At 40.7% G+C, this 26,630-nt stretch overlaps 1 protein-coding gene across 5 annotated transcripts in view; it reads left to right on the top strand.

Moving 5' to 3' along the window:
- The window catches only part of MME (membrane metalloendopeptidase), an 84,129-nt gene that overhangs the window by 14,453 nt on the left and 43,046 nt on the right, over positions 1-26,630 (top strand). For all 5 annotated transcript variants that reach the window (XM_016222609.2, XM_016222611.2, XM_087818368.1 and 2 more), the window contains exons 4-8: positions 14,990-15,151; positions 16,059-16,139; positions 16,226-16,321; positions 16,439-16,557; positions 18,381-18,446. In XM_016222609.2, coding sequence (XP_016078095.2) covers positions 14,990-15,151; positions 16,059-16,139; positions 16,226-16,321; positions 16,439-16,557; positions 18,381-18,446 — 524 coding nt within the window. The remainder of the gene's footprint in view (positions 1-14,989; positions 15,152-16,058; positions 16,140-16,225; positions 16,322-16,438; positions 16,558-18,380; positions 18,447-26,630) is intronic.

Below are 26,630 nucleotides of genomic sequence, written 5' to 3'. Positions count from 1 at the left end.
AACAGCAAAGACTAATGACAGCCCAGTGCATGTTACACATCCTTCAAGGCAGATGTACCTTAGGTATGGTGCACAGGTATATTCCATTTAATGTGCTCTTTCACGAATGTTACAAATGCACTGTTTAAAACTATTTAGGGAGAATCAAAAGGACAGTCAGTACATTTTTAAAGAGAAAGGTGTGGCCAAAACAGAGGAAGAGGGAGAAGAGAAGAGAGAGAGAAAGTAGTGCATTTTAGATACTCTCAGATAAAACTGTATCATCTTTTATTAACATGTTTCTTGACTGTTGTGCCCTGTCGTAGCACAGGGGGTGACAGCTTAGCCTGTGAATCAGTTAAAATGAGCACAATCAGAAACGGGCACGTGGATCCATGTTTCCTGTAAAGCAAAACCTGCCAACCTGCACAACTGGCTTTGAACACGTGGCTACTCTGCATTCTTGCAGACCCCACTGTTAGCCCTTTCCTCACCATGGATTAACCCCTGAAAATAAAAAAGCCAGAGGCCTGCAGCAAGGGGAGGATGGCAGGTCTCTGCTGTTCAAAGTGTGGTCCATGGATCCGCAGCATCAGTCTCAGCAAATAGAAATCCTCAGGCCTCACCTAAGCTATACTTAGTCTGCAGCTGCACTTTTAGAGACATCCCCAGGAGAGTAGTGTGCACAGTAAAGTTCGAGAAGTGCCAAAGAATAGTGATTCTCTACTATGACTGCTTGTTAGGATAATTTGGGAAGCTTTTAAAATATATCCATGCCAGACCTTCTCCTCTCCTCCCTGGCACACGAAGTTCCTATCCTTCAGTGGAGAGGTGTTTGTTAGATGTTAGGAGAAAAAGCAACTTATGTAAATTAATTGGCATTAAGGTATATAGGAATCACCTGGACATTTGCATTTTCAAAGGAGAGTATATGGTAACCAACTAATTGCTTCAATAGGTGCAGTGTCAGACTGTGCTACCAGGAAGCTAACTGGGCGGGAGATGCTGGGCCTGTTGTCTGCTAATAAGGAAGCTGAACCTGGGATGTCCTGAGATTTTTCCCGGTATAATGTAGGCATGAATGTTTTCACAGAGACTTCAGAACAATGTCTCTCCTCATCCATTCATTAATTTATTTATTCATGTATTCATTTATTTTTTTTTTTACCAAAAACATTAACTGGGCACCTTCTAAATGTTGAGGACCTTCTAGAAACTGGAATAAGATACTCTTTCCCCCCAGGAAAGTGATAGTCTGGTCAGCATAACAGATCAATAAACAAAATGACCTTACGGGATACACAGGGTGTGCCACAGGCAGTCTGAGAAAGGAGCCCCTGAGCTGGGCCAGTCCTGGGAGTGGCAGCTGGTGATTGTAATGGAGCCAGGGAAGCATTCTCAAGGGGAAACATTGCCCCCTAAGTTCTAAAGGATAGTCAGATTGCTGGACCAGTGGAGCAGAGGACAGCGCTTGCACATAGGCTCGCTACAAGATGCAGGCGAAAGCTTGGTGAGTTTAGGACCTGCACGTAGTTCATGATGGCTGGAATATAATGTGGGATACCCCAGGCTAGTGAGACCTGATGCTGGAAAAGTAAACGGGGGCTAGGTAATATGCTATGTGGATTGTAATTCCTCCCAAAGTCTAAAGAAAATGAATATGTTACAGAGAGCATCTAAGGGATTTTAAGCAGAAGTGTAGCATTCTCAATGTCATCTACTATCTAGCTCAGACCTGGTGAGGCAGAGACAAAGATTTACTCATACAAATAATAACATTTCTGTGTCCTAGGTACGAGGGAGCGCTCAGCAAGATTGAGGAACTGAAAGAGTAGCTATAGGGCTAAGTCAAGGAGGGTGTGTATAAGTGTTTGAACCTTCTACTAATAGCAATGGAAGTTACAGAAGGAAAGGTTTTAAATGAAGCATATTTTGATCAGAATTATTGAGAAGGATCAGTGACTATAGTTTAAAAAGGGCTGCACGCAGGACATTAGGCTACTGCCCACTTATCTGGGTGGCAGCTCATGGTTGCCTGTATTTGAATGGAAACAGAGTGAAGAGAATGAATGAATTTGAGAATATTTGGAAGGCATAATTCTTAAGACTGACATTTGTATAAATATGTGTGTTAGTGAGAAAGAAGTGAGTGAGCTATAACTCAAACTTCTGGCTTGGGAAACTGGGTGACGTGTTGCCATTCACTGAGCCAGGGAGCACAGAGGAAAAGCCCTTTGGGAATGGGCTCAGGGCAGTGCATGAAAAGTTCCTCGGAGACTGCTGGTAAGTCTTCCATGTGTTGAAGTTCAGGGTTGGAGATAAGGATTCATTGGTCATCAGCACAGGGATGACGTGGTTGAGATTCCCCCGAAAGCAAATAGAGATTTCCAAAAGAGACTGAGCCGGGGAGCCCGGGAGGTAGAAGGAAAGTCAGTAAAGGACAGTAAAATGCAGCTGAGAGGTTGAGTAAGAAAAGAAGTGAAAGCAGAGAGGGAGAAGAGGAAGACTCAGGTGGAAGATGGGACGATGGTAGGTCTTGCTCCTGGGGATGTGAGAGAGGACATATCCAGAGGAAAGCTGGCAAGACTGCTCTTGGAGGAGGGCATTACCTGGGAAAAGGGCAACGATGGCCTGGAGGCAGAACTGTTTGAATGCTGGGAAGGAGAGGAAGCCTCGAGACTCATCATCCAGTTACTCATCTGTGAAGTAAGAGGCAAAAGTCTTCCCCTGGGAGAGAGTTGGCAGAGAAGGTAGGAGAGCATTGAAGGGGTTCCAGTTAAATCAGAGCTGGAGGGAGAATTCTGTGAGTAAGCGGAGGCCTAATGACCAGTCATGCCCTCTTGCCCAAGGGAATTCTAGAAATGCTCTTCTAATTCTGTTTCCTCTCACAACCCAAACCCTTTCCTTTCCTTCTTTAGAGAGATACGTTTGCAGGAGACACTCTTCTGAATGGAGGTAAATGTCTGCTGATCAGAGTAAGATTCTAGAATCTAGAATTAGTTCAGAGAGGTTAGAGTTTTGGGCCCACTTGTTGTCATATGTAATTATATCACTCAAGTGGGTAAAAGCAACCAGCAAGAGGAGACGTTGGCCTCTTAAGTTATATAAATACCTAACCACTATGCTGTACACCTGAAACTAATATAATATTAAATGGCAACTGTAATTGAAATTTCAAAACAATTTTTTTAAAGAGGAGATGTCAGGGGACCACCTATCTGGCATATTATGGTGGCCCTCTATTTGATAGAATTAGAATTACTAATGAATTGATTTTTATCTTTTCACTAGCCTAGATAAAAACTCAAAAGTAAATATATGACTTTTTTTCCTTGAAACAAACTGTTCATTTCTTAGAGGCAAGATCTTCCTTAAACATAAAAGAAAACTCAAACAAAATTATTACATTTCAGATATCAATATGTCTTTTTTTAAAAAACTCTTCAATCCAGAGGAATCTGACAGCAGTAGTGAGGCTAAAAAGAGAGGGTGGGACTGGTTCATAGCACAGACTAGGTGATTGGGGAGTCAAATTGAAGTCAATTAGGAGGTAGCCAATAGCAAGCAGTGAGTCTTGACTGCTTAAGGCAAAAACAAGCAAGCCAACTATAAAATGGCATCTATGGCCCAGGCCGTATCTTTTATGTAGTTTCTTTTGTTATGAAGGCTTTCCTGAACTTCAAAGAAATTCTTATTTAAAGACCTCCCAGATCATTAAAGACTTGTGCTTTAAGATGTGCTTCAGGATTCAGCAGTTACTTATAAACACTTTCAGAAAAGAAAGCTTTTGTTAAATCTATTGGTTTAATTTTCTGTTGTAATTAAATTAGCTGAATAAAATTAGTATGTTTTTTATACTTCTACTAGGCTCTGACCAAAATGAATTCATTGTCCCAAAATACATGTATTCAGCAATTAATGATATCACTAACTTAGAAGCCAAGAAGCAAAATATTAATAATTGTGTTTGTTCAGAGAAGTAAGTTAATTATATTTGAGTGAATCAAATAAACGAAACCATATAAAAAGATCATTAACTGAACAGAAAATTTCTCAGAGCACTGTATATAATATTCTGTAGCAAGGACGTGACACTATGTTGAGAAGAAATGGCCAAGTGAAACCTTGAAAACCCCCTTAAACTCACATCCATGCAAATATGAATCTTTTAAAAGAGAGTGTAAGATAGAAACAATAAGTGCTATGAAACTTTACATGATATATTTCAACTATAGTAATAAAATTAAAACGAAGAAAACAAGTGGGAAGATTTGAGAGGTTAATGAACTGGTTGAGTTCCCTGCAAGGCCCTGTTGCAGGATCAGCCCCATCGCAGGCCCTGGCACTCACTAAGGCCAAGGTCAGTTACTCTGGCTCCACACCCAGTCAGTTTCATGCCTTAGGAGCTTCTTCTGATCTCAGATCTAGTAAGAGGATTCCTGCCTTGTATCTTGGGATCTCACTTCTGGCTCATTCCCCAGTTCTGGAAACTGAGTTTCTGCTCTTTTTGCATCTTCTGGGACTGAAATTCAACTTAGCTCTTAACCTCATCACTTTTGCTGAGGCCCTGAAGAACTTTCTTGGATCACAGCACTTTGCTGCTCACAGCCCCTTCATCACAGCTGCCTGCAGGGCCTCACCCTGTGTAGCTTCTTTCCCTTGCTATTAGCTGGAAGCTTCCTCTGTTTCTGATCCCTTGTAGTCTATCTAAATAAGATTCAGTCTCACTGGACTGGCTCAGACTACTCCTACCTGAGCCCAGTTTATGTAAATGACAAACATTTTGTATGGAAGAAAATATTTATTTACAGAGGAAGGAATAGTTTACAAAATTTTGTAAGCCAACTCAGAAAGCCAAGGATCCTCCTTTTCCCTCAACCATCAGCCACCACACCTATTAATTTTTAAAAGGTAGGAAAAAGGAATCAATTGTCTTGTCTGATTTAATACAAGAAAATCTAATTATGTGAGGAAGTTTAAAATTTTTCAGATATTTCCTATCTGACTTTAAGGGGACAATAAAAGTTATTTAAAAATTCATGTGTAGCAACAGGAAAAAGAAACCAGTATCAAAATATTTTAAGAGTCTGATATAGGACATGTGCGGTATTTAAAACTTTTAAGTAAAAGATGATGATAATTTAGTATAAGAAGATTTTATTAACTGAGAATGACAGAATCTTTTGGAATGTCCATTATGGAATTAGAATTCTTGCTTTGGGTGGGGGATTATAGTTATCATTGCTTTTATATTCTATGGGTAACCTGGAAATATGCTTTGAGTTATTTCTCAGAAATCACACACCTCATCCTGATAATTCATTGCACAGTTGATGATCTAAGGCACCATCTCTCACCTAACCATATGACCATACAAATGATGATATGATGTATGAACCTTACATAAGAGGTTGGCAGCAGCTTAACATGTGCAATCCACAAGAACTCTGTCTGGATTTGTGGGGAGAACTAGTCCAAGCTAGGGCTGGTGAAAGGATAAGTTGACTTGGCAGGCTGTGTGTTAAAGAGGTGATTTAGAACTTTGTGACCAGCCATAAAGATAGATTGAGAATAAAGGGAGAACTGTTCCCAGGAGATGGCCAGGATGAGGACTTCTAGGACATGCTGGCTGTCTCCTTCACCCTAAGGAAGAGTAAACCCTCTTCCCCATGATCAGATCCCTCCACTTCACTGGATGGGGTGACAAAGGCCAAACCCCTGCTTATTAGTTCCCACATGTCTACTTTAACCAATCTAAGACAGGCAGGGCTTCTTCTGGGGTGATGAAACCTTGAGAACATAGCTCTTCATCCTTTACCTGTGTCCTTTCTTCAGAGGACAACCTACTTCTCCATACTCACAGAGAACACCCTACACTCCTGTTCCCTTTGGGTGCCTCTTTGGTCAAGGCATCACCCACCTTCTCTGCCTGGAAGACAGCTGGGTACCTAACTCATTTTTGTTGAATGAATGAATGAATGAATGAATGAAATGTTCTCTGTCTTTTTCACCTTTGCCTAGCTGATTCCTCCTTTGCTCCCAGCACACCCCACCCACTTCGCACAGAACTCACATCTCACGTGTGGTTAGTTGTCCAGTGTCTAGGTTCGCCCACTATGATGTAAGTGTCGGCTGTCTCTCTTACTCATCATTCTTTTTCCAGCAACTAGCAAGGTGCATAACACATAGCAAGTTGTCAATAAATATTAGTTGAATGAATGAATATTTTATTCATTTTTATACTTATTCTCAACTTCCTTGTCTTGAGATCACAAAGCCATTGTTATCAAAGCAAAGTGACTTGTCAGGGCACCTGGTACACAAATATAGCAGCAAAGGAGTGTTTTCAGCCTGGCCTTGTCCCATTTATGTAAGGCAGATTTCCCAGTTCTGTATTTCTCTGTCGGGCCTCCTAAGTTTAGCCCTTTGCTGTCTCATCCATCTCCTTTATTAGAAGTAAAGTCAATTGTTCCCTTCTCAGTTCAGTGTACCTTGAGAATTCTACACTCTTAAGCTAGAACTAGGTCAGCAAGGAAACGGTTTCTACGTGTATTTTTCTTTCCCACTATTTTCATGTTTCACAGATTATTTTCAACTGATCTCCTACTCGGGTCAGCATTTCCAGCTCTCCAGGACTAAAGTCTCCACTCGCCTGGCCTTTCTTTCCCATCTCCAGTTCTCTTGGAGCTTCTCCCTTCTCAAGGACTCACTGCTGCTCTCCTTTAATGAAGCTCCTGCGCTTGCCTCTTGGGCGCCAATGTTTAGCTAAGTGTCGCAGCTTTTCAGTCACCATCCTCCAAGGCTCCTCCATCCCTGGCTGCTTCGCTCATTCATAGCTCGCTCATTCATAGCTCGCTCATTCAAATTCCCGGTCCGCTCCCGCATCCGAGCACGAGCTGGTGTGCAGAAGCCCGCTGCAAGCCACTCCTTCCCCCTAGGGTGCACGTAGAACAGGGGCTTCCCACGGTGGCTGAGTACCGGGGACGTTCGGGAACAGAAAATGAGAGCCCACTGTAGCAGCCCTTCGTATCTAGAAGCAGCTAGAGGAGTTCGTGTGCCTTCCCAGAGAAACGGCCTTGTTGCGGAGGAAAACCTGCAAGCTCTGCGAGGGCAGGGTGCTCAGCGCGGGGTCCATTCAGCGACAGGCACAGAGGGGTACTCAGAAATCTTTGTCGCAATGAGATGAAGCGTTTCAGTCTTTCCGTGCTCCACAAGGGAAAAAATCTTGGAGGAGGCAAATGATTTCTCATGATCCTCTGGGCCTTCTCTAATAGAAAGAGCTATTTATTCATTAAAAAACATAAACATGTGGAGCCAGGCACCGCCTCGTGTCAACTCAGCGCTTAGTTTATTAATAAGCACTGAATTTAAAACCCCCCCTAGAGAAGAGGCTTTTTACAGTCTTGACTTGGCTTTAGGCAGCATCCCGCAGGCACCCCGACCCAGTGCAGCCTCTGCCGTGGTCTTTCTGCACCGGTCCCTGACCAAACCAACGCAGAGGCCCAAAAAGCTTTGAGTTTCTCTCGGTAACTGCATGTTCCTGAGCTTGGCCCGATCATTCTCGTTCAGTAACATGATCCAAAATAACAGACCGTTTTCATGGGAGAAACATGGACATGTGATCTCATTGCTTTCTCTTCGGAGGCATCTGCCAGTGTCCAGGGAGCTTGAGATCTACCTGAGAGTTACTGAGGAAACAACATAGCCTTTTCATAACCTCCTATATATTTTCCTTTAAAAGAACTTTATTATTCATTAACATTATAATCGACACACAGCCCTGCTAACGAATTTTAAGTGATATGTTGCATTTAATATGCAGTTCAACCTCTAATAGCTTTTTGCTAGCAAAGAATCTTTTAGGATTCAAAATGCAAATTGGACCTGAAAAAGAAAAATTATTTTTAGACGTACGGCACTTTGGTTTGACTGTGACACAGTTTCAGGGCTTTCACGTATTAGCAGAATATGTTTTTGGTTGTGAACGGTGGAGGAATCCCTCCTGGAAAATTGTTGACTGTCCTCTCTTGGCTCTAAGCCATTCATTTAAGCCCACTATGAGATAAGGTGGAAGAATTCCACTAATTTGGGGAAATCCAACTAAGGATTATTGTTGTGGGTCCATTTGACTTGGGATTTCTGTGATTATCTCAAGAAATTCTAAATCCAGGGCCAAATGAGGTGAAAAAATTCATGTAACTATACTCATGTTGTGGAGCAATTAAAATTTTAATTGGGCATTAAACAACACACAGAAACATACAGTGATTTCTGTATAATTTGATTTGGATTCTCTCCCTCTTGTTATTTGGAGTATGGCAGAATGATATTGTAGGAAAAAATCAGCTTAAAATTAGACCTAGGCACAATCTAAATTCATACCAGTGACTTTGAGCATATAACCACTCTGTACCTACATTTCCTTTAAATAGAGGTAATCTGTCCTACTTTATAGAGCAAATTATAAGCAGGAGAAATAATTAAAACCAGCGTAATAGTTAAGAGCTCAGTCTCTGGCCACCAGGATGCTTGAGGTCAAATCTGGTTACATCCTACTTAGTAACCATGTGACTGTGGATACAGATTCCTTACCCTCAATTTCTACATCTCTAAAATGTCTACAAAAATATAGTTACCATATAGAGTTAAATGTTAAAGAATTTAGAAAAGTGCCTAGCATGACATATGTCAAACATTGACTTCATTATTATTATTATTACTACATAAGTGTCTTTGGCTGAACCCAAATGAAAAACCATCTATCTGGTAATTCATCCGTAAATCAGATAGTGAATGGATTTTTAGTTAACTATTTATAGGTTGGTGCCTGTGTGTGTGTGTGTACCTATGCATTTAAGGTAAATTGGTCACATGTATATAAGAAATATAATTATAAATTAATTATTCCTCTAGCTGGAACACACAAAAAATAGGTCTCCTTTCCTAAGAGTTGAAGCTCTATAGAGTAAATTCTCTGTGCTTGAAAACTTCCCTCAGGTTTACTTGCGTAAACCTATAGACAGCTTTTGAGCAGTTGTATAGTGATGGCTTTTCTTGGTGCTGACCAATTAGATGGGTCTAAGACTTGACCTTCCCTTAGCTGGCACTTAACCAGAGGTTAACAGAGAGTGTTTGAATTAAATGATAAACTCGAAGTCCAGATTACGTTCAGCAGCAGGTATTGCCCCCCCCCCCCCCTTCAATCTAGTTATCGCAAAAACAATCAGGGAGAGGGATTTCATTTAAAAGTGGAGAGTGGATTGTGGAAGAATCCAGAATGTTTGTAATGAAAACCATTTGGTTTTTATTAGCACCAGTCTGTGTGCTTGCTAATTTTCAGTCATTTTCTCTTTAGGAATGGTCCCCCAGATTCTAGTTTCCACATTACTGCCTTTTGAATGGAGTCCTTTGTGACCCACTGTGATTACATTGCATTTTCCTTGTGTCCTTTCAGAATGTTCCTACTGTGCCTTAATTTTGGCTGGGGGATGGTGGGAGGAGGGTGCAGCAGGGGAACAAGGTCAGCAATACTTTCAGAATGTTGTAAAAGGAGGTTTTTAAATGATCAAAATTGCCTAGCAAGAAATATCAGGCTTAGTGTCTATTAATAAAGCAAACATTTAGGACAGAAGATTGGGTTAGAAATGGGTGTCCTAAGGTCTTCACAAGGATATTTGCTCCTGTGCCTCAACATTTTTCTGGCCTCCCCTCACACTTCCAGAGCAGTCAGGAGCCAGACTGATTATAGTGATTTTTAAGATAGTGGAATGAAAATGTTGTGCGGTTGGGGTCAAAAAGCCAAGAGCTTCGGTCGAGTAGGAGAGAATAAGCTGAAACAGTTTTATTCTTATATCATTCCCTACACCTTACTTCCATGCAGAGCAGGGATAGCCAAGGAAGAAATTCTGCTGTGGAGCCAGATATGTGGTGTGTATGTTGTAAATAGATGCCTAACCTGTTTAACATGTTTACACTAATACATATTGTGGCTCAGCCAGTGTGGCTAAGCGGTTGAGCATTGACCTGTCATCCAGGAGATCGAGGTGTGATTTGGGTCAGAGCATAGGCCCGGGTTGCGGGCTTGATCCCCATTGGGGGTGTGCAGGAGGCAGCTGATCAATGACTCTCCCATCATTGATGTTTCTCTCTCTCTCTCTTCCTCTCTCTAAAATCAATAGATATATTTAAAAATAAAAATAAAATATATTGTAGCTGGGAGTTTTTAAAATACAACAGAAATGGAGAAAGAAATTATTTGCATCCCATTTCCACTTAACTTTATTGCCTGTTTTATACATTTTCCTGGATATTTCAGAAAGCCTCAAACTGAAAATGGACAGAAGTATAAAAGATCCTAATCATTTGTGAATTCCCTGCATTTACTAATTTGCCTCCTGGCTAAACTTTATTTGTGATCCCAAATTCAGTATTTGCAGTGCAGACATGCTTAGATTGGTGAAAGATTTTAGTCGCCACATGCATGCATAGGAGGTCAAAAAGGAAATTGTAAACATGGGTCCTTCTTTTGGACTGTTTTGTGCCACAGTTTTTTCACATTTTACGCTTTTTGTTGGTTACTTCACTGCTTAGAATGGCCCCCAAGCATAGTGCTGAAGGGGTGTCTGGCTTTCCTAAGTGCAGCAAGGCTGTGATGTGTCTTACAGAGAAAAGACGAGCGTTAGATAAGCTTCGTTCAGGTATAAATTATAGTCCTATTGGTTGTGAGTTCAAAGTTAATTAAGTAATGGTTATATTAAATAAGTTGTCTTTAAGTTAAACCAAAACACATATAAAACATGGTTATGTATCGATCAATTAATGAAAATGTTTGATCAGAAACTCATAGGAACCTAAGCTTGTGTTTCCCCAATGATTCGGTATTTGCTAATTCAGTGTTAGTGGTGACGTTAGGACAAATTTCCAGTGAATAATGAGAATTGACAGTATTTGTTTTGTAATTCCCATGAATTACATTGCATTCTCACCAGAAAGCATCAGTGACCTAGCAAGTAGGGACCAACATTATATAAAATCAAATCCACAAATAAGTGCTACAGCACAAAGCTTTATCTATTTAGGTTATTTGTTGCTGTGTGAATCATATTTACTTTAGGTTTCCTTCCTCTTACTGACAATTTCCTTAGAAGCTCTTTACATATGCAGAAATGTCTTTAAAACATACACACACACACACACACACACACACACACAGGACCAGAAAACTAGTCTCTAGGGCAGGGGTGGGGAACCTTTTTTCTGCCATGGGCCTTTTGGATATTTATAACATCGTTCACAGGCCATACAAAATTATCAACTTAAAAATTAGCTATGAAAAAAGCTCCTCGATTTACTGAATTTTGAGTCCTGCCTGTGGTTGCCTTAGCAGGGCCAGGCCAAAGGATTTCGGCCGGCTATTCCCCACCCCTGACTTAAAGGGAGCACTTTACAGCTTCTCTGTGACATATCAGAATGGGCACATCACTATTCTTGCACTTTGGGGCCGTTATTCACTAAAATAGGGCTACTTGAACACAAGCACTGTGATACCTGGACAGTCAATCCAGTAACAAGACAGACACTAAGTGACTCGCAGGTGGGGACCATATACAGCGTCGATGCGCTGGACAAAGGGACGGTTCACATCTGAGCGAGATGGAGCAGGACCGGGCGAGATTTTGTCACGGGGCTCAGAACAGTGTGCAACTTAAAACTTATGAATTGTTGATTTCTGGAATTTTTCATTGAATATTTTTGGACCTTGGTTGACTGCAGGTAACTGAAACCGTGGAGAGCAAAACCACGGGTAAGGGAGGACTACTGTACAACTGGAAAGGGGTGACGCTCAGGGACTCAAAACAGGTCTGCCTCATTTATGCACCCAAACATTTCCCAGCTCCTACAGCATCCCCTAATCCCCACCACACAGCAGACCCTTGGTAATGAATACAGTAATTAATAACTTCTCAGAGGGTAGTTGAGCTTGTTTTTAAATTCCTGTAGTCAAATAAGTTGGGAGAATGTTACAAGAAGATTAGTTTGGGAAATAATGGCGCGTCATTTATTATCAGCCGAGAACATTCAGAATTGTCATTCGTAAGAACTAAGCTCATTATTAATAGAAGATTGCTTTTCTTGACTTTATGTGACTGTTTTCTTAAATTAAAAATAAACCTTTTTTCTTATTGTGAAAGCAGTACATGTTCATCTAATACAAATTGGAAAATAAAGATAAGCCAATAATACAAAATTAAACACACTTATAATCCCTCCACCCAGATATAACTGCTGTAAATGCCCATTAGTCTTTCTGTGCTTTTATACAGATTTTTAAAAGTCATAGCATACTCTCTCTTTCACCTTACAAACATCTGGTCCACAGCACTCCACGTCAATACATTTGCCGTCACTACATCCATTTTTATATCTATTTATCAAGGTGAATACTTTTGTTTTTAAACCACATTTGTTTACTCAGAAGTCACCGACCCACAGATAAGGAAACATCTGAAGAACCCAGGTGTGGCAGCGTAGAGAGGTTGAGGAATTCAAAACAAAGTGCAAAATATAAAAACAATTACAACCAGTTTGACAGTTGTGCGTCTGTTTCCTACGGCCCTTCTGCCCACAAGTCTACAGCTGACTTCAAAGAGAAGTCAGCACGGAGGGGGTCCAGAGGCTTAGGTGCAGAACCAGAATCAGCCCCACGATAAGAGATTAAAGGAAGGTTGATCAAAGACCCAGTAAAAGTACTAGCCCATGGCTTGCCCTGGCCCATGGCCCCCAAATATTCATCAGAATAGAGGGCTCTCTTTGAAGTGTTTGGAAGCTCCCATGCCCAGGTGAGCTCTCCGGTCAAAGGGAAATTTTCAAAAGGGGCACAGGAAGGAGTTTGCAGAGTTGCCTCTCCCTGTCTCTTGTCTGTGTATCCCTCACAAATTGTTCAAATGCTGCTTCTTCAATTTGTTGTCAAGATGTAAGTAGTTTAACTGTACTGGGCATGAAGTGAGGGCTTCGGCCTCAGAGGAGAAGGCGCACCTCTGTTCCTTGTGGGAAGTAACACAAGCGTGCATGCGGCAGTGGGTTCCAACTCACGAGCATAATAGATCTACAACCACCACTCCTCCTTTCTGTTCAGGGTGTTTAAAAGGGCATGTGTTATTTCCAAATAAGCAATAAGACTTGTTCGTTCTACCCATTCCTTGCTTGTTCACTGCTCTCCCAACTGGGAGTTTATTGCTCTTTGTGGCGTTAGGACATAAACCATCCATTTCCCCAGAGAAGGGAAGGAAATAGAAGTGCTCCCCAAGTGGCAGTAGCCTTCACAACATTCAGGTTAGATTTTTTTTAAAGTGTTTTGAAAGACAAGAGTTACATAAAATTGCTAAAAGTGTATGCTTAGAACATCTTTAGTTCTCATCGATGTTCCTACCTTTCTCTCTCTCCCACTCTCCTGAAATATCAATGGCAAAAAAATATCCTTGGGTAGAGATTAAAAAAAAATTTGCAGAGAGGAGGGGAAAGTGAAGGTGGAGACTTTTGATTGGCCCTGTGATTTTGAGGCCAAGTTCAGGGGTTATAATTTAACCTAGGCCATGTGAAGCCACTGACATATCTGAGCAAGGGAGTGGCTGGTGCAAAAGGGTATTTGGGGAATTTTAATCTTCGAAATGTGTGGAATGTATAAATGTAGGGAGGTAGTACTATACTACAAGATGAGTAGTTGGGTGACTTCTAGAAAATAGAGAGTGAAGATGTAAACTAGGTTGGCATTGATCATGGAAAGAGTATAGAAAAGAGAGAGTTGTTGGGAGAAATAGAGTTTTACCCAAGGTTTCAGACCTGGGAGACCATGAAAACAATTGTTCTATCAAAGTCTGAAGTCCAGGGAGAACTGGTTTGGAGGCAACCCAGAGAGTTGGAGCCTGAGATGGCAGCCAAGCCAACAGGTCCATGAGATGGTGAGAAGTGGGGGCGCGAGGCTCAGCTGGAAAACAGATTTACCCTTCCAAGTTGAAAAATACCACACAGCACAGCAATTGTGTGAAGTTTTTAATGAAATAATTTATTGAGTCAGACAGCGAAGTATTTTCAGAAGCTCATTTGAGAACTTATACTCTCTTGATACATATGAATTCTGAATTGCTCTCTTGTTTTCTTTGCAAAATAGTTCACCTTGTCCGAGAAAGTACGTGGGGAGAGCGGTGGGAAGGTTTTTCTCAACATTCCGGGTGTAGAGACTGGGCATCGGGCCTCCTGTAGGTCAGAGTCTCATTACCCGTCAGTGATAATAGTTCATGTTCTATGTATCTTTCTATCCATCTTCCATCAGGCACAAGGCAGAGTCTTGTGCATTGTAAGTACTCGGTGCCGGTTGATTTGCATCTCCATCGGAGTTCTTAGAGGTAAAAGAGTGGACATAAAAAAAGCTAACAAAAGCCAGCAGCCAATTTCATAATGACAGGCTTTACATAAACAAATGCAAGTGTGATGTCGAATTTGCATTGCAAAAATTTTGTGAGGAAGGTTCAAGAAGTAACAAATGTAGCTTCAGATCTTTACTCAAATGATGAAACCCATTAAATCCCTCATCCCTTGGCATTTGAGAGACATTCAAAAGTCACAGCAGCTTGAAGAGCAGAGTCAGTAGTTAAAATTGTCAGAATGAAGAGAGACCTTCTGTGAACCCCGAGCCCAGGACAGCCAAAGCAGACCTATGTACACTTTTTTCTCTGAGATAGGAACTAGCGAGAACCTAAGTTATTTGGGGGGGGGGGGTGAGATGTAGAATGAAGGCCCCAGACCTATAAAGGATAACACCAGTCAACTCCAGTAAAGGAGGGCTCTCCGTAGGCAATATTCGTTATTCCACCTCGCATTGACAGTTACGCGTCAGGAGCACCGGGCCAGCTGGCTTGTGCGTGAAGCGCAGGCAACGTGCCTTCTTGCCCCCTTCCAAACTACTTGAGAAACACACCCCGTGTTTTGTGTCGTCATTTGTCTGGTCCTACAGCGGCTCGACTCATGCAGAACATGGATCCCACTGCTGAGCCTTGTACCGACTTTTTCAAGTACGCCTGTGGAGGCTGGCTGAAACGCAACGTCATTCCTGAGACCAACTCCCGTTACAGTAACTTTGACATTTTAAGGGATGAACTAGAAGTTGTTTTGAAAGGTGAGTGAAGTTTGTGTCTATGCATCAAAGATTTCTCTCTTAATCTTTTTTAAGATACAAAATCTTGGCCATTATGGGGGAACAGTGCACTGGATTAAAGTAATCCCTCCAGGTTTTGTGGGCCACCACCTCGTCACACTGAGGGTGGTAGACACTGAAAGGGATGTGTAGGCCTCTCTTAGCATCCTTGCTTTCATTTGTAGCTGCTCAAACAATAAACCCGATAGAGATGGCATCTTTATGCCATTATACAGAATAAGAAATTAAATGATTTCCACTGAACACCACCTCTCTGGTCTTCACAGCCCAGCCACGTGTTGACGTCACTATAAGACATCTAACCCAGCTTAAGACACTCTCTGGGAATTTGAGAACGTCGTGGCTAGTCCCATACTATCCTCCATCCTTTGTTCTCCTCCAGAAGTTACTTTGTAGAGAACAAGTTTTGCTATTTTCTAACATCCCAAGAAGGAGAACAATTCATTCAATGTATCGGGAGCATGAACAATACAATCACACAAAGAGAATTATTTTTCAGCCATCAAGAGAACTATCATATTAAATTCCAAATTCCTTTGTATTATTATTTGTTTTCTTTCTGATCTCAATTTAAAACCAAAGTAACTTATCTGTGGCAGAGCAGTACTCATCACTGTTCACACACAAAAAGAGATAATCTAGTGAAAACCACTGTCATGTAACTTGGCCAACGAAACTAAGTCCCATCTCTGCACTAGGAATAATGATCAGGTGAGGGAATAGGTTTCTCCTGTAGGGTTTGGGCATGGGAAGGGAGTGAACATACATACAAAGAAGCAAGTTTGTTCCTGAACCTGTGTTGAAAATGTTAATTACAGCTGCAAATGAGCAATTATATTAATGCATTTTATTAAATGCCCCATTTCAGATGTCCTTGAGAAACCCAAACCTGATGATATAGTAGCAGTACAGAAAGCAAAGACATTGTACAGATCTTGTATAAATGAATGTAAGTGCTCTTCATTATATTTCATTGAGAATATGCCAAAATATGCATAGACTTCTTAAAAAATTTATTTTCATTGCTTTCAAAAGCTGTTATTGACAGCAGAGGTGGAGCGCCTCTACTCACAATGTTACCAGACATATACGAATGGCCAGTAGCCACAGAAAACTGGGAGCAAGAATATGGTAAGCAGTTTTACTTCTTAAAAAAAATTCCAATAAAATCTATGTTATTATTATATTGTGGTATCATATTAATGCACTAAAGCTTCTAAAGATGTACTTTACCTTTCATTGCTTTAGGTGCTTCCTGGACACTTGAGAAATCTATTGCACAACTGAATGCTAAATATGGGAAAAAAGTCATTATTAACTTTTTTATTGGCACTGATGATAAAAACTCTTCGAACTATATAATTCATGTAAGTTGGTATGGCTGTCAGCCACAGTTATCTTTAAATTGTAATAACACTTCCGCACACTTTGTTGTTGTTGATACTTAGAAATAATGCCTATTCTCACTAGAATTGCATGGGCAAGGAGGTAATACATTAATACTCTGTCTCTGATATCTGAATTCCCCATTTTGAAAATATTTTCTTAATGCTGTGTTTTAGAGATTCATTTCTCCTTTCTGCTTCCTTTATTTTAGATACCTCTTCTTTCATAAAATAAATAAGAAATGAAAGACGTTAGACTCCTCCTATTTAGAAAAAACACCTAAGATTTCTCTGTATGTTCGTAAGTGTGGTCTGGTTTACATAGTAATGCAGGCCTGGAAACCAGAAATTCCTAATTGCTTCCAAAAAAAACACACGGAAGGGGTTTTGAACACAGTTTTGATTCTCACTAAAGAATGCCTGTACTTTTTTCTCAATTAAGGTAAATAAGATACCATTCTTTTCAAATGCTTTTTTAGATTATCTTTTTAATTGAATTTATTGGGGTAACATTGGTTAATAAAATTGGATAGGTTTCAGGTGTACAGTTCTATAATACATACCTGTATATTGTATTGTGTGCTCACCACCCCAAGTCAAGTCTCCTTCTATCACCATTTACCCCCCTATACCCTCTTCTACCCGCCCCACTCCCCTTTTCCTCTGGGTTTTTTTTTTTAATGTAAGCCATTCATTTAGGTTTATCTAAGGTGTCACTTAAAACAAGATTTATACTTAATGAGTGTGTTTGGAATGGACTAAAAAATTTATAAAGCTTTTATTTGGTCTCCTATAAAATAAACTAAAAGTTGCAGGTCACAGAATCATATTTATGTCACTGTTGCATAAATCTCCCTGGTTATTTATTAAAATCATGAAAGACAATGAACCTACCTCTCTTCTTGGACTCTCAAATGCCAGCATCCTGCATGATCATCATGAGGACATTTTTTAAAGGAGGCTCAGGAGGTTGGAGGAGGAGCAGGGTCTTTCTCGTGGAGATGTGTTCTGGCTCTTTCCACCCAGTCTTCTGGGTGATGTTTCTTTTGTGCTCACCTGGCTCTTCCTGCCAGGATTCTCACTTTAACCTATAAATGCTCTGGTTTGGCCCTGTACCCATCTTCTCTTTTTTCTTCAACTGCTCAAAATATGTTATTACTAAATAATAAACCAAGAAATATTTATCCATGATTGACTGGGTCAAACACAGTTTAGTTGAGCATCAAAGACATTTCACGCAAAGCTTCCCCTGTGCCACCTTCTTGCCATGCAGCAACCTCGCAGAGCTGAGAGTGTGTCCGGGTGGCTCTCCTGGGGCAGGAAGGTGGACTAGACACCGTGGAGCAGACCTGATTTTGTCTTTTATTTTTATTACATCTCAGTTAAGGGTTGGGTAGAGGAGGATGTCCCCCAGGGGTGCATATTAGAGTCTCAGGAAGTGGAATGGCCTACAAATGTGTAACTTAGAAACTCCTCTGTCTTAGAGTCTCACGTGTTTTTGTTCACCTGCACCTTCTGCTCTGCTTTAAAAGCCTTCCCAATATATCTTCTGTTCAAGTTTTCTTTTGTTTTTCTCAAATATCTGCAGCACAGTCTTCCAGATTACCTAACTACCCATCAGTTTAATACTTTGAAGTAGTGTGAAAACCATTTCCTAATTATGTATTCACTCTGTGTGATTGTTACTTTTATAAACAGCAAGAACACTGGATCTTGCTCACACATGGATAGGCATGCTTGTATTTTGTCCAACTGTTCTATATCAACTGAATGGTTTATTTTCTTCTCTTTTATATTCCTTATAGATTGACCAACCTCGACTTGGCCTCCCCTCCAGAGACTATTTTGCATGCACTGAAATATATAAAGAGGTAAAAAAAACCCACAAAACTAAAAACAAAACAACAGCAAAAAACTAACAAAATAAAACTACAGAATCATCTGGTGTAAACTTATAAATAATGAAAAAGACTAAAACCAAATATATGTTCTTTGTGTTCTTTACTCTGGAAAGACACTTGAAATCAGACACAATAGTGAGCTCCCTTTGATAGAATGAACATTCTCAGCAGAATGAGTGAAGGTGTTTTAAGAAACAAAGAAATTTGAAATTCTTATTTGTGTTTTGATTTTCAGTATTTGTCTATAACCCATGTTGAAAAGCCAATTTCAAATGCTTTAATTTCCTTATAAATTGGATCATTTGCAAAATGAACAGATTAGTCACGGTCTAGGGCAATACCAATGAGGACTGAGGAGTGATCCAGTATGAGAACGTCATACTGAACGGTTTTTTGTGTGTGTTTTGTGTGTGTGTGTGTTTTTGGCATATTACTTCTTTATTAGAAATTGTAAATGAGAAGTTATTTCAATACCCGAAGACCAAACTACAACACAAGATTCCATAGGCTCAAGATTTTGAGACATTCTGGAAAGAGTTTTCTGTATTAGAACGTCATCCTCTGTGACACCCTTCCAGAGGCTTCTAATCTGACTTCCAGAGGACTACCTAGGGCACCGGGTTCAGACAAACCTTTTCAGCCACCTTCTGACTCTAACATTGGTCAGCTAGCCAAGGGGTGTCATACCCCACAGAACTGAATTATGGTCTGGATGCTTCCTCTTGTCCTCCAGCCTTACCTCCCTCAGGCTGATGTTTATGTGCTCTCACTTATTGATGTAAAGGAACAACAGAAGACAGCTCCGCAATGTGATATATTATTAGGTATTTTGGGAAGATGTTTGTTCTATAATGTTGTCTTCATAATTATTTTGTAGCTCAGAAGTAAGTTAAGTTTACCTTTGATGATCCTAATGGGTCACAGTGTAGTGGTGTGGCTGAAATTAGGCCCTAGTTAAAATGATTGCCTAAGTATGTTTATGCTGAGCATTTATTTTGTGTACTTAAGTTCAAATAACAGGGAATAAACTCACCGTAGAGTATCTTTTTGAGTGGCTACACAATACTGAAATGAAGAAAAAGGCATATTATAAAAGGCCACACTTATTAGCACAATCATGTGGGTGTGGGGTTTGAGTTCATTGCAGTCCAGTTACTGTGTGGGTTGCAGCTATTGGCTTTATTAGCTGTCCAGCTGCTTCCTTTTGCAGGGTTCAGGGTGGCTGAAGAATTTTGGCTCGTTATACGACACTTTCATCATCAACTGGGTTGTTTTTCATATTTAGAATTTTTCCTAAAAACTTGTCAAATTTTTTCAATCCTAACAATATACATATATTTCTGTATTTTAACATTTCTGATAGGAAGATACCTGGCAGTCAGTATATATACATTTGATGTTGTAAGGCTTCTTTTTGTTGTTGTGTTTCCAAAAAGCTGTTGTTAATATGATGGCGGATCTGTGCGTTTTACATTCAATGCTATCTCATAATTGAGAACAGGTAACAAATTGGCAGGCATAGGCTTGAGTCTGATATAGAGGCATTTTTGTTTAACCTGCAGTTTTGTATTTGTTTGTATTTTAATTTGGATTAGTTTCCAGTATTTTAAAATGTTGGAAGATTTCACTTGACAATCCAGATTTCTTGATCAGTTCATAGAATTGGAAACCCTAGGCCTTATTGCTAAGCTGCGTCATGTTACCCCCTGTAGATAGGTCACTGTTCTTTAGGTTTGAGCAGTTCTCATGTGTGCAATTCATTGATTTATGTTGACTTCCTGGTCCCTGAGGCATTTGAGTTTGTAAATTAGTTGGGTCCTGGCTAAGCTTCAGTGACATAGACACTTGAAAATACTGTAGCTCAAACAAGAGAAAAAATTATTTCTATTTCCTCTTATAGTCCAAAGGTAGGCAGGAAGTCCAGGCGAGAGGGAGCTCTGATCCCTGAGAATGGCCAGGACCACAGCTTTCTTTCATCTTTGACCTTGCTAGTGTTTTATATGAACCTAACTGGTCAAAGTGGGTTCACCAGTGCCTTGTTCACATTTCAGGTCACAGGGCAAAGAAAAAAGGGAAATTGGTAGACAAACGATTTCTTTTTATATAAGTGATGCAGAAGTTGTATGTATTCCATTGGTTAGAACGTTGTCATGTGGCTGCAGCTAAATTCTAAGGAGGCTGGGAAATGTAGTCTTAAGCTGGGTGGTCGTGTATGTGCCTTGTTAAAATTCAGTTTTGGAAGGAAATTTCTGTTACTAAAAAGAAGAAATGGAACTGGATACCAACAACATTTAGCAATCTCTGCCAGTTTGCGTCCCCTGGTTTGGGAACTACTACATTTGTAGTCAAATAGCAGTGTAGGAATCAAATCTAGAACCAGGGACATACTGTGTTTATAGAGTTGATGGGTGAGAAATCTGAGGCTCAGAGGGTTGCCCCAGAACTCTCAGCAGCACAGTAGTAGGACCCCATGCAGAACTTTCCCCCTTACCCACTTCTCCTTCCATTACATCTTTCCAACCTCATAAGAGTAGTCCTTCATACCTGTAGAGTTCTTTAAGTGAGAAAATGATGTAGAGAACTCAGCAGCACTTACAGCCTGGAAGTTATTTGCAGCTCAAATTCGGTGCCCTCCTTCGATCTGGATCAGACTAGCAAACACACAGCATCTCGCTGCCCTTCCATAGCTGTGGCTTCTTGGCCCTCACACTCTTTCCTGCTAACCTCAGACCACAGAATACTTCTCAAGTCAAGGCTCCAAGTTCCAAGCAACCTCCTTCCAGTCAAAGGCAGTTGGCATATGAGATGCAATCTACTTGTCATCCTGGAAATGGATAATTACTAGAATATTTCTGTACCCTTCCCCTCTTAAAGTCCATTTTTTTGGCGGGTGTTGGGAGAAGGAGGAGTGAATGTGTTTAGCCATGGGGGGGGGGTTAAAATCCATTTTTTCTTTATTTCCCTCATGATATTTGCTACTCTCTCCCAACCATTACCACCTAAAATTCCTTGCTTAGTTTCTTCTGCATCCCCAGCCAGCTTTCAAGTAAAAGTTAATTTCAGTTTCTTCAGCTACTCTGCTATCTCTGAAAGAAGTCAACCCCTTTCAATATTTTTTCTGTGTTTTATTGCTTCACGAAAAACAATTATGAAAGGATAGGATAACAACATAATATCTAGTAGAGAATATGGCGGAGAAGTTATAAAGCTGAAAGAAATCTTACTATCATTGTATCAGCGTATCGCTGGACTTCACTGATTTTCTCACTTATAAGCTTGTATATATGCTGTTCTCTTTGCCTGGAACATTTTATACACACAGGCCATCTGCCCAGCTCTGTTCCTTTTCTCCTTACCCTTTAAATCTAAGTTTAAATTTTACTTCCTCATGAAGGCCTTTCTTGGAACTCTTGTCTAGATGAAGATACCTGTATGTCCCTGTAGCACATGGGTTTCTGTATACTTTTTTACTTAATGTCATTTTCCCCCCTAAAAAACTGTAAACTTAGTAAGAGCAGTGCCATATCTCACCTATCCTTCGCTCTATTCCCTGCTCAGTTAAATATTGTGGAATCAGTGGATGACTGGTTAAGGGGGAAAATGGCAGGAAAGAGAAGGGGAAAAAAAGAAGAGAGAATAACCCAGTCTTCTTAGGGGTCCCTCCTAGTTCCTTGATTCTTGAGGAAGTGTGAGCTCTAAGGCATCCATTGCTAAGAAAATACACTTCCTGAGCATCTTATAAACATCTTATAAATATGTACCCTTTTGTTTTCAATCTCTGCTACAGACAGTTTGTCTAAGATATTTACACATTCAGTAAGTTTCATACTTTCGCAGTTCACAATATTTTATTGAGAAGAACCGAGAGAAGTGGGTTGTTGTTTTTTTTAATTTAAGAGAGTGAGGGAGAGGAAGAGAGAAACATCAATAGATTGCCTTCCATATTGGCCCCAACTGGGAATTAAACCCACAACCCTTCAGTGCACAGGAGGACACTCCAACCAACTGAGCCACCTCAGCCAGGGCACCAAGAGAGGTTTTGAAGACTGGCATGAGGTCACCAACTTTTTTTTTTTTTTTACACCAAGATAGGTACTGTCTTTGACTAGAGAAGCCTGGCTTCTTTGCCTTGTAGCCAGTGATCTTCAAACTGTAGTGTGGAGTCTGGTTCTGCAGATACGCCTCAGCAGCTGGAGATAAGGGAGGGTCACACCCCCTCTTTGATCAAAGTCATCTTAATCATAGATCTTTTTTTATCAAATTCTTACCTAAGCCTATTTTGCCAGGTTCCTTTTGAGTCCTCCTTCTGGTATCCAACTTGTCCAGAGAATCATCTTTCATATTCTAAAACTTCATATTAACAATGAAAATAGCACATACAATGACAAGAAAGCCCATCCACTTCACAGGAGCTTTTTTTTCCCACTTTTGACACCTAAGGGGTGGAATTTTTGTGTTGTGATAGAGCATTTAAAGCAGTAAAATACTTTGTTTCATGACATCTCTGATAATGAAAATAGGTAATGCTTTTTTTTTTTCAAGGACTATATGGCGCCTCCTTCCTCTAAGAAAAAAACCTACTTTACTCTTGTTAAAACGCCTTTCAAACTTATGTGCTTTTATTCTGGCAACTTTAAATGTTATATTTTGAGAAATGCATGTTGTATTCCTCTGGTTACTGTTCTAAACTTAAATACCTCAGTTCCTTTTAGTAATGTTTTCTGTAGTTTACCTCTCAGTTAAAGAGGGGACATGCTCTAAGGCAATAGAGACCCAAAGATTCATATTCTTATATTTTTTACATGACAGAATCGTATGTTTTCTTTAATCATTAAGGTTACTCAGGCACAGACTTTAAGAGCGAAACGGGACATTAGGAGATTTAGTCCAACTCTCATTTTACAAATGGAGGAACAGGGACCCAAAGAAGTAAAATGATATGCTTCAAAGCCATAGGTTAGAAGAGCCACCTGCCAGCTAGGAGCATCCGTTGTCGGCAATAGAAACTTACTCTGATTAGCTTAAATTTTGTAAAACATGTTTTTGTTTGTCTCACTGGACTGTAAAGTTCTTGGGATGACTCAGGCATGGGTGGTTCCAGAGGTTCAGTTGAGCCATCTTCTCTCTTCTTTTCTCATTCTTAAGGTTCTGTTTTCTTTTGTGTTGGCTTCTTTTTCTAGCACTGTATCTCCATGTGGCATCAAAGATAACCACTGGGAGCATCACAATCTAGAAAAAAGAAATTCCATCTCTCCTAATGTCTGTCAGTTGCTGAGAAAAGGACCCTGACTGGCCCTATTTCAGACATCTGCTCTTCCTTCAACCAGCCACTGTGTCCAGGAAACTGGGTTTTCTGGTTAACTAGTTGGTAGTGCCAACTAATCTCCATAACTCAGGAAGAGACACCCCTTGATTGACAGCTCTACCAACCAGAAACAATGCAGGGCTCTGTTATAAGAAGATAGAGGAGAAATAGCTATCCACATGATCATTTTTCTGTCTCTTGGTTCCCAATCTATCTTTCCTTCCAGATGGTGTTATTTCTACAAAAGCACCTGAGAGCAAATCTCATTTAAAAGTATTAATTAAGCCAGCTCATGTGCATGACACAAGTTAACAAACAAGACTAGATAAACACTGTCTTATTCCAGGGGCTTTATAATCTAAAATTGTTAACTTGGTGTTGTGCAGGCCAAAATTAGGCAGAATACTGTACAAATACATACACTTAAAAAAAAAAAAAAAAGGCATGTCTTACCAGTTTGGATTATCTGTGTGGCACTTATGTGAAGCTTCCTCTCCCAAGAAATAACTAGAACTTTCCAAATGACATGGCAGAGGAACAGTTCTCAAAATGGGTTCATCGAGGAGCCTCTCACGCTGGCCTCTCTTGTTAAAGAGATTTAACCTGATTTCTGAGGTGTTCTGCTTACCTGAAGATGACTTAATATTGCACTGCTACCTTGAAGGCTATAACTAGTGACATTTGAAACAATTTTATCCCTTACAAGGCTATACATTTCTATTATTTCTATAAAAATAATATAAAAGGTACACATTACCCATAAAAAATAATCATCGCATTCAGGGAATTTTAAACTGAAAGCAATCAACTCCCTCCCTCATGTGAGACAGTGCTTGCACACTGATTCACTGAAACGATGATAACAATACATTTTTTAAATCACCCACCTTCAGAAGAATCTCTGAACTCAGCATCGGGGGTGAGTTGGAATTGGCCTCAAAGCTTCCCTTTTTCACTTCTGTAGCTCACCTTGCCCTCTTCCGTAAGGAAATCTGTAGGTTAGGGACCCAAAAGGTTTGTGTGTAATTAAATTATGTGTACACTTACACTCTGTGTTGTCTGGGAAGGTAGACTAAGCCAGTATAGTGGTTTCCCAACCCAAGGGCCACATTGTGTGTGCCAGTGGCAGGGCTCTGTGTAGCCCGCCTTTGTGATATGCACTCCAACTGAGTCCGTCACAGTTTATTTTACTTGTGTATACATCAACAAAATATTGACTCGAACAGACCGTTTCAGGGTGAGAAGAAATGTGAGAAAAGCAGTGAGAAAAGCAGTGGTCTAGCAGATGAGAGCCCGGGAGGTGAGGCGGGAGCTGGAGAGTAAAAGCCGCAGGATTGTGCTGTGCAGCCCAGCAGGGGGAAAGAAGGCCAGGGTCGTGAAGAAATTCGGAGCTCTTAGAAAACCTGGGGGTTCACAAAAAGTGAAAATGTTTTAGGCGTGTGGATAAAGGACTTGGAACATGGCCAGGCTGGTCGGAAGCCAGAAAGAGATGACATAGGTGTCTGAATAAGAGAAAACACAGACCAGAAAAATTCTCTAAGTGGTACCTACTCAGAAAGAGCATAAGCTGAGGCTGGCGGTCCTGCAGGTCAGCAGGCACAAGCTGGAACTGAGTTAACCTGGAAAGGATTTCGTTTGCCCACTTGCCCCAAATTCAAGCTGAGAGAAACTGCTCTGAGCGTGGGCCGAAAATGAAAGTCTAATGCAACAAGGAAGTGAGTGAAACTTGCTTAGCATACCTAAAAATTAACTTCATGTTTTTTAAAAAAAATTCAGCAGATGTTTATTGAGCCTTTACTCTGTGACAGTTACTTTTCTATGCAATAGGGATACCAAGGAAATAAGGCAGAAAAGGTCCTTGTTCACATGGAACTCATGCTCTAATGGGAGAAGATGGACAGTAAAGAAGCAAATAAATCATTCAAGGAAATAAGATAGATGGAGATATTAGATTTACAAAGAAAACAGAATGTGGTGATATGGTACAAAGTAATTCACTGGGGTCAGGGGCAAGTGGATAATTAGATATAGGTCTATCTGGATTTCTAAAAAGGTCACTCTGGCTGCTTGGTTGACTTGCTGAAACACAGCCTGCAAGGGAGACTGCTGGCCTCATTTTTTCCTTTTTGGGCACCAGGTGACTGTCAGGCGGTTTCACCCAGTCCAGTCTGGGTATCTGTATCTAACAAAAAGGAGCTTTTTCACTTGGCACTTAGTGACTAGGACAAGAGAATTTTTTGAGATTGACTTAACCACGTTTGTAAAAAGAACTTCATTCAGCCTCCCAAAGATAGGCAACAAACCTTACAAATTACAACTAATTGCTCGTAGGAACCTGCAGCTTCTCCAGCAGTCCCCACGCTGGTCCACAGTGGGTCCTCCCGTGTCCTGTGTTTCTCTCCCTCCAGCGTCCTAGTAGGACGGGAAATGTCTCCCCTTTTTGGTTCTTAGGAGCGGCTGCCTGGTTCCATGCAGTAGGGATAGCTCTTCAGGGAGCAAGCCTCTGTGCTGGCAGGTGCCTGCTCCCCGACATGCTGCTTGAAGTGGGGGGAAATCCCAAGCCTTGCGGACAGGAAACGTGTCTTTCCTGCTTCGTGTCCTTTGCGTGTTCCTCCAGGAAACTTGCTGCATGACACCATTCAATAGTCCTCAGCCTCAGTGGCCAGGAAGGGTAGAGTTCTGTGACTTCTCAGTCACTTCATGCTTCACATTAAGACAATTTTCTTCCTGAAAGGGAAAAGGCAGACAATTGTTTAAGATCTGGGTGTCCTGGAATAGCATCTTTGGAAGTGAAAGGTACCCAAGTGTCAGCCAGTCCTACTGGAGAGCTCTCTGTTCTTCTGTGGGTC

The sequence above is a fragment of the Miniopterus natalensis genome, chromosome 6, assembly GCF_054644295.1.
Source record: "Miniopterus natalensis isolate mMinNat1 chromosome 6, mMinNat1.hap1, whole genome shotgun sequence".
Lineage (NCBI taxonomy): Eukaryota > Metazoa > Chordata > Mammalia > Chiroptera > Miniopteridae > Miniopterus > Miniopterus natalensis.
Note: the sequence above shows the minus strand (reverse complement) of the source record. Positions and strands in the feature narration are given on the sequence as shown.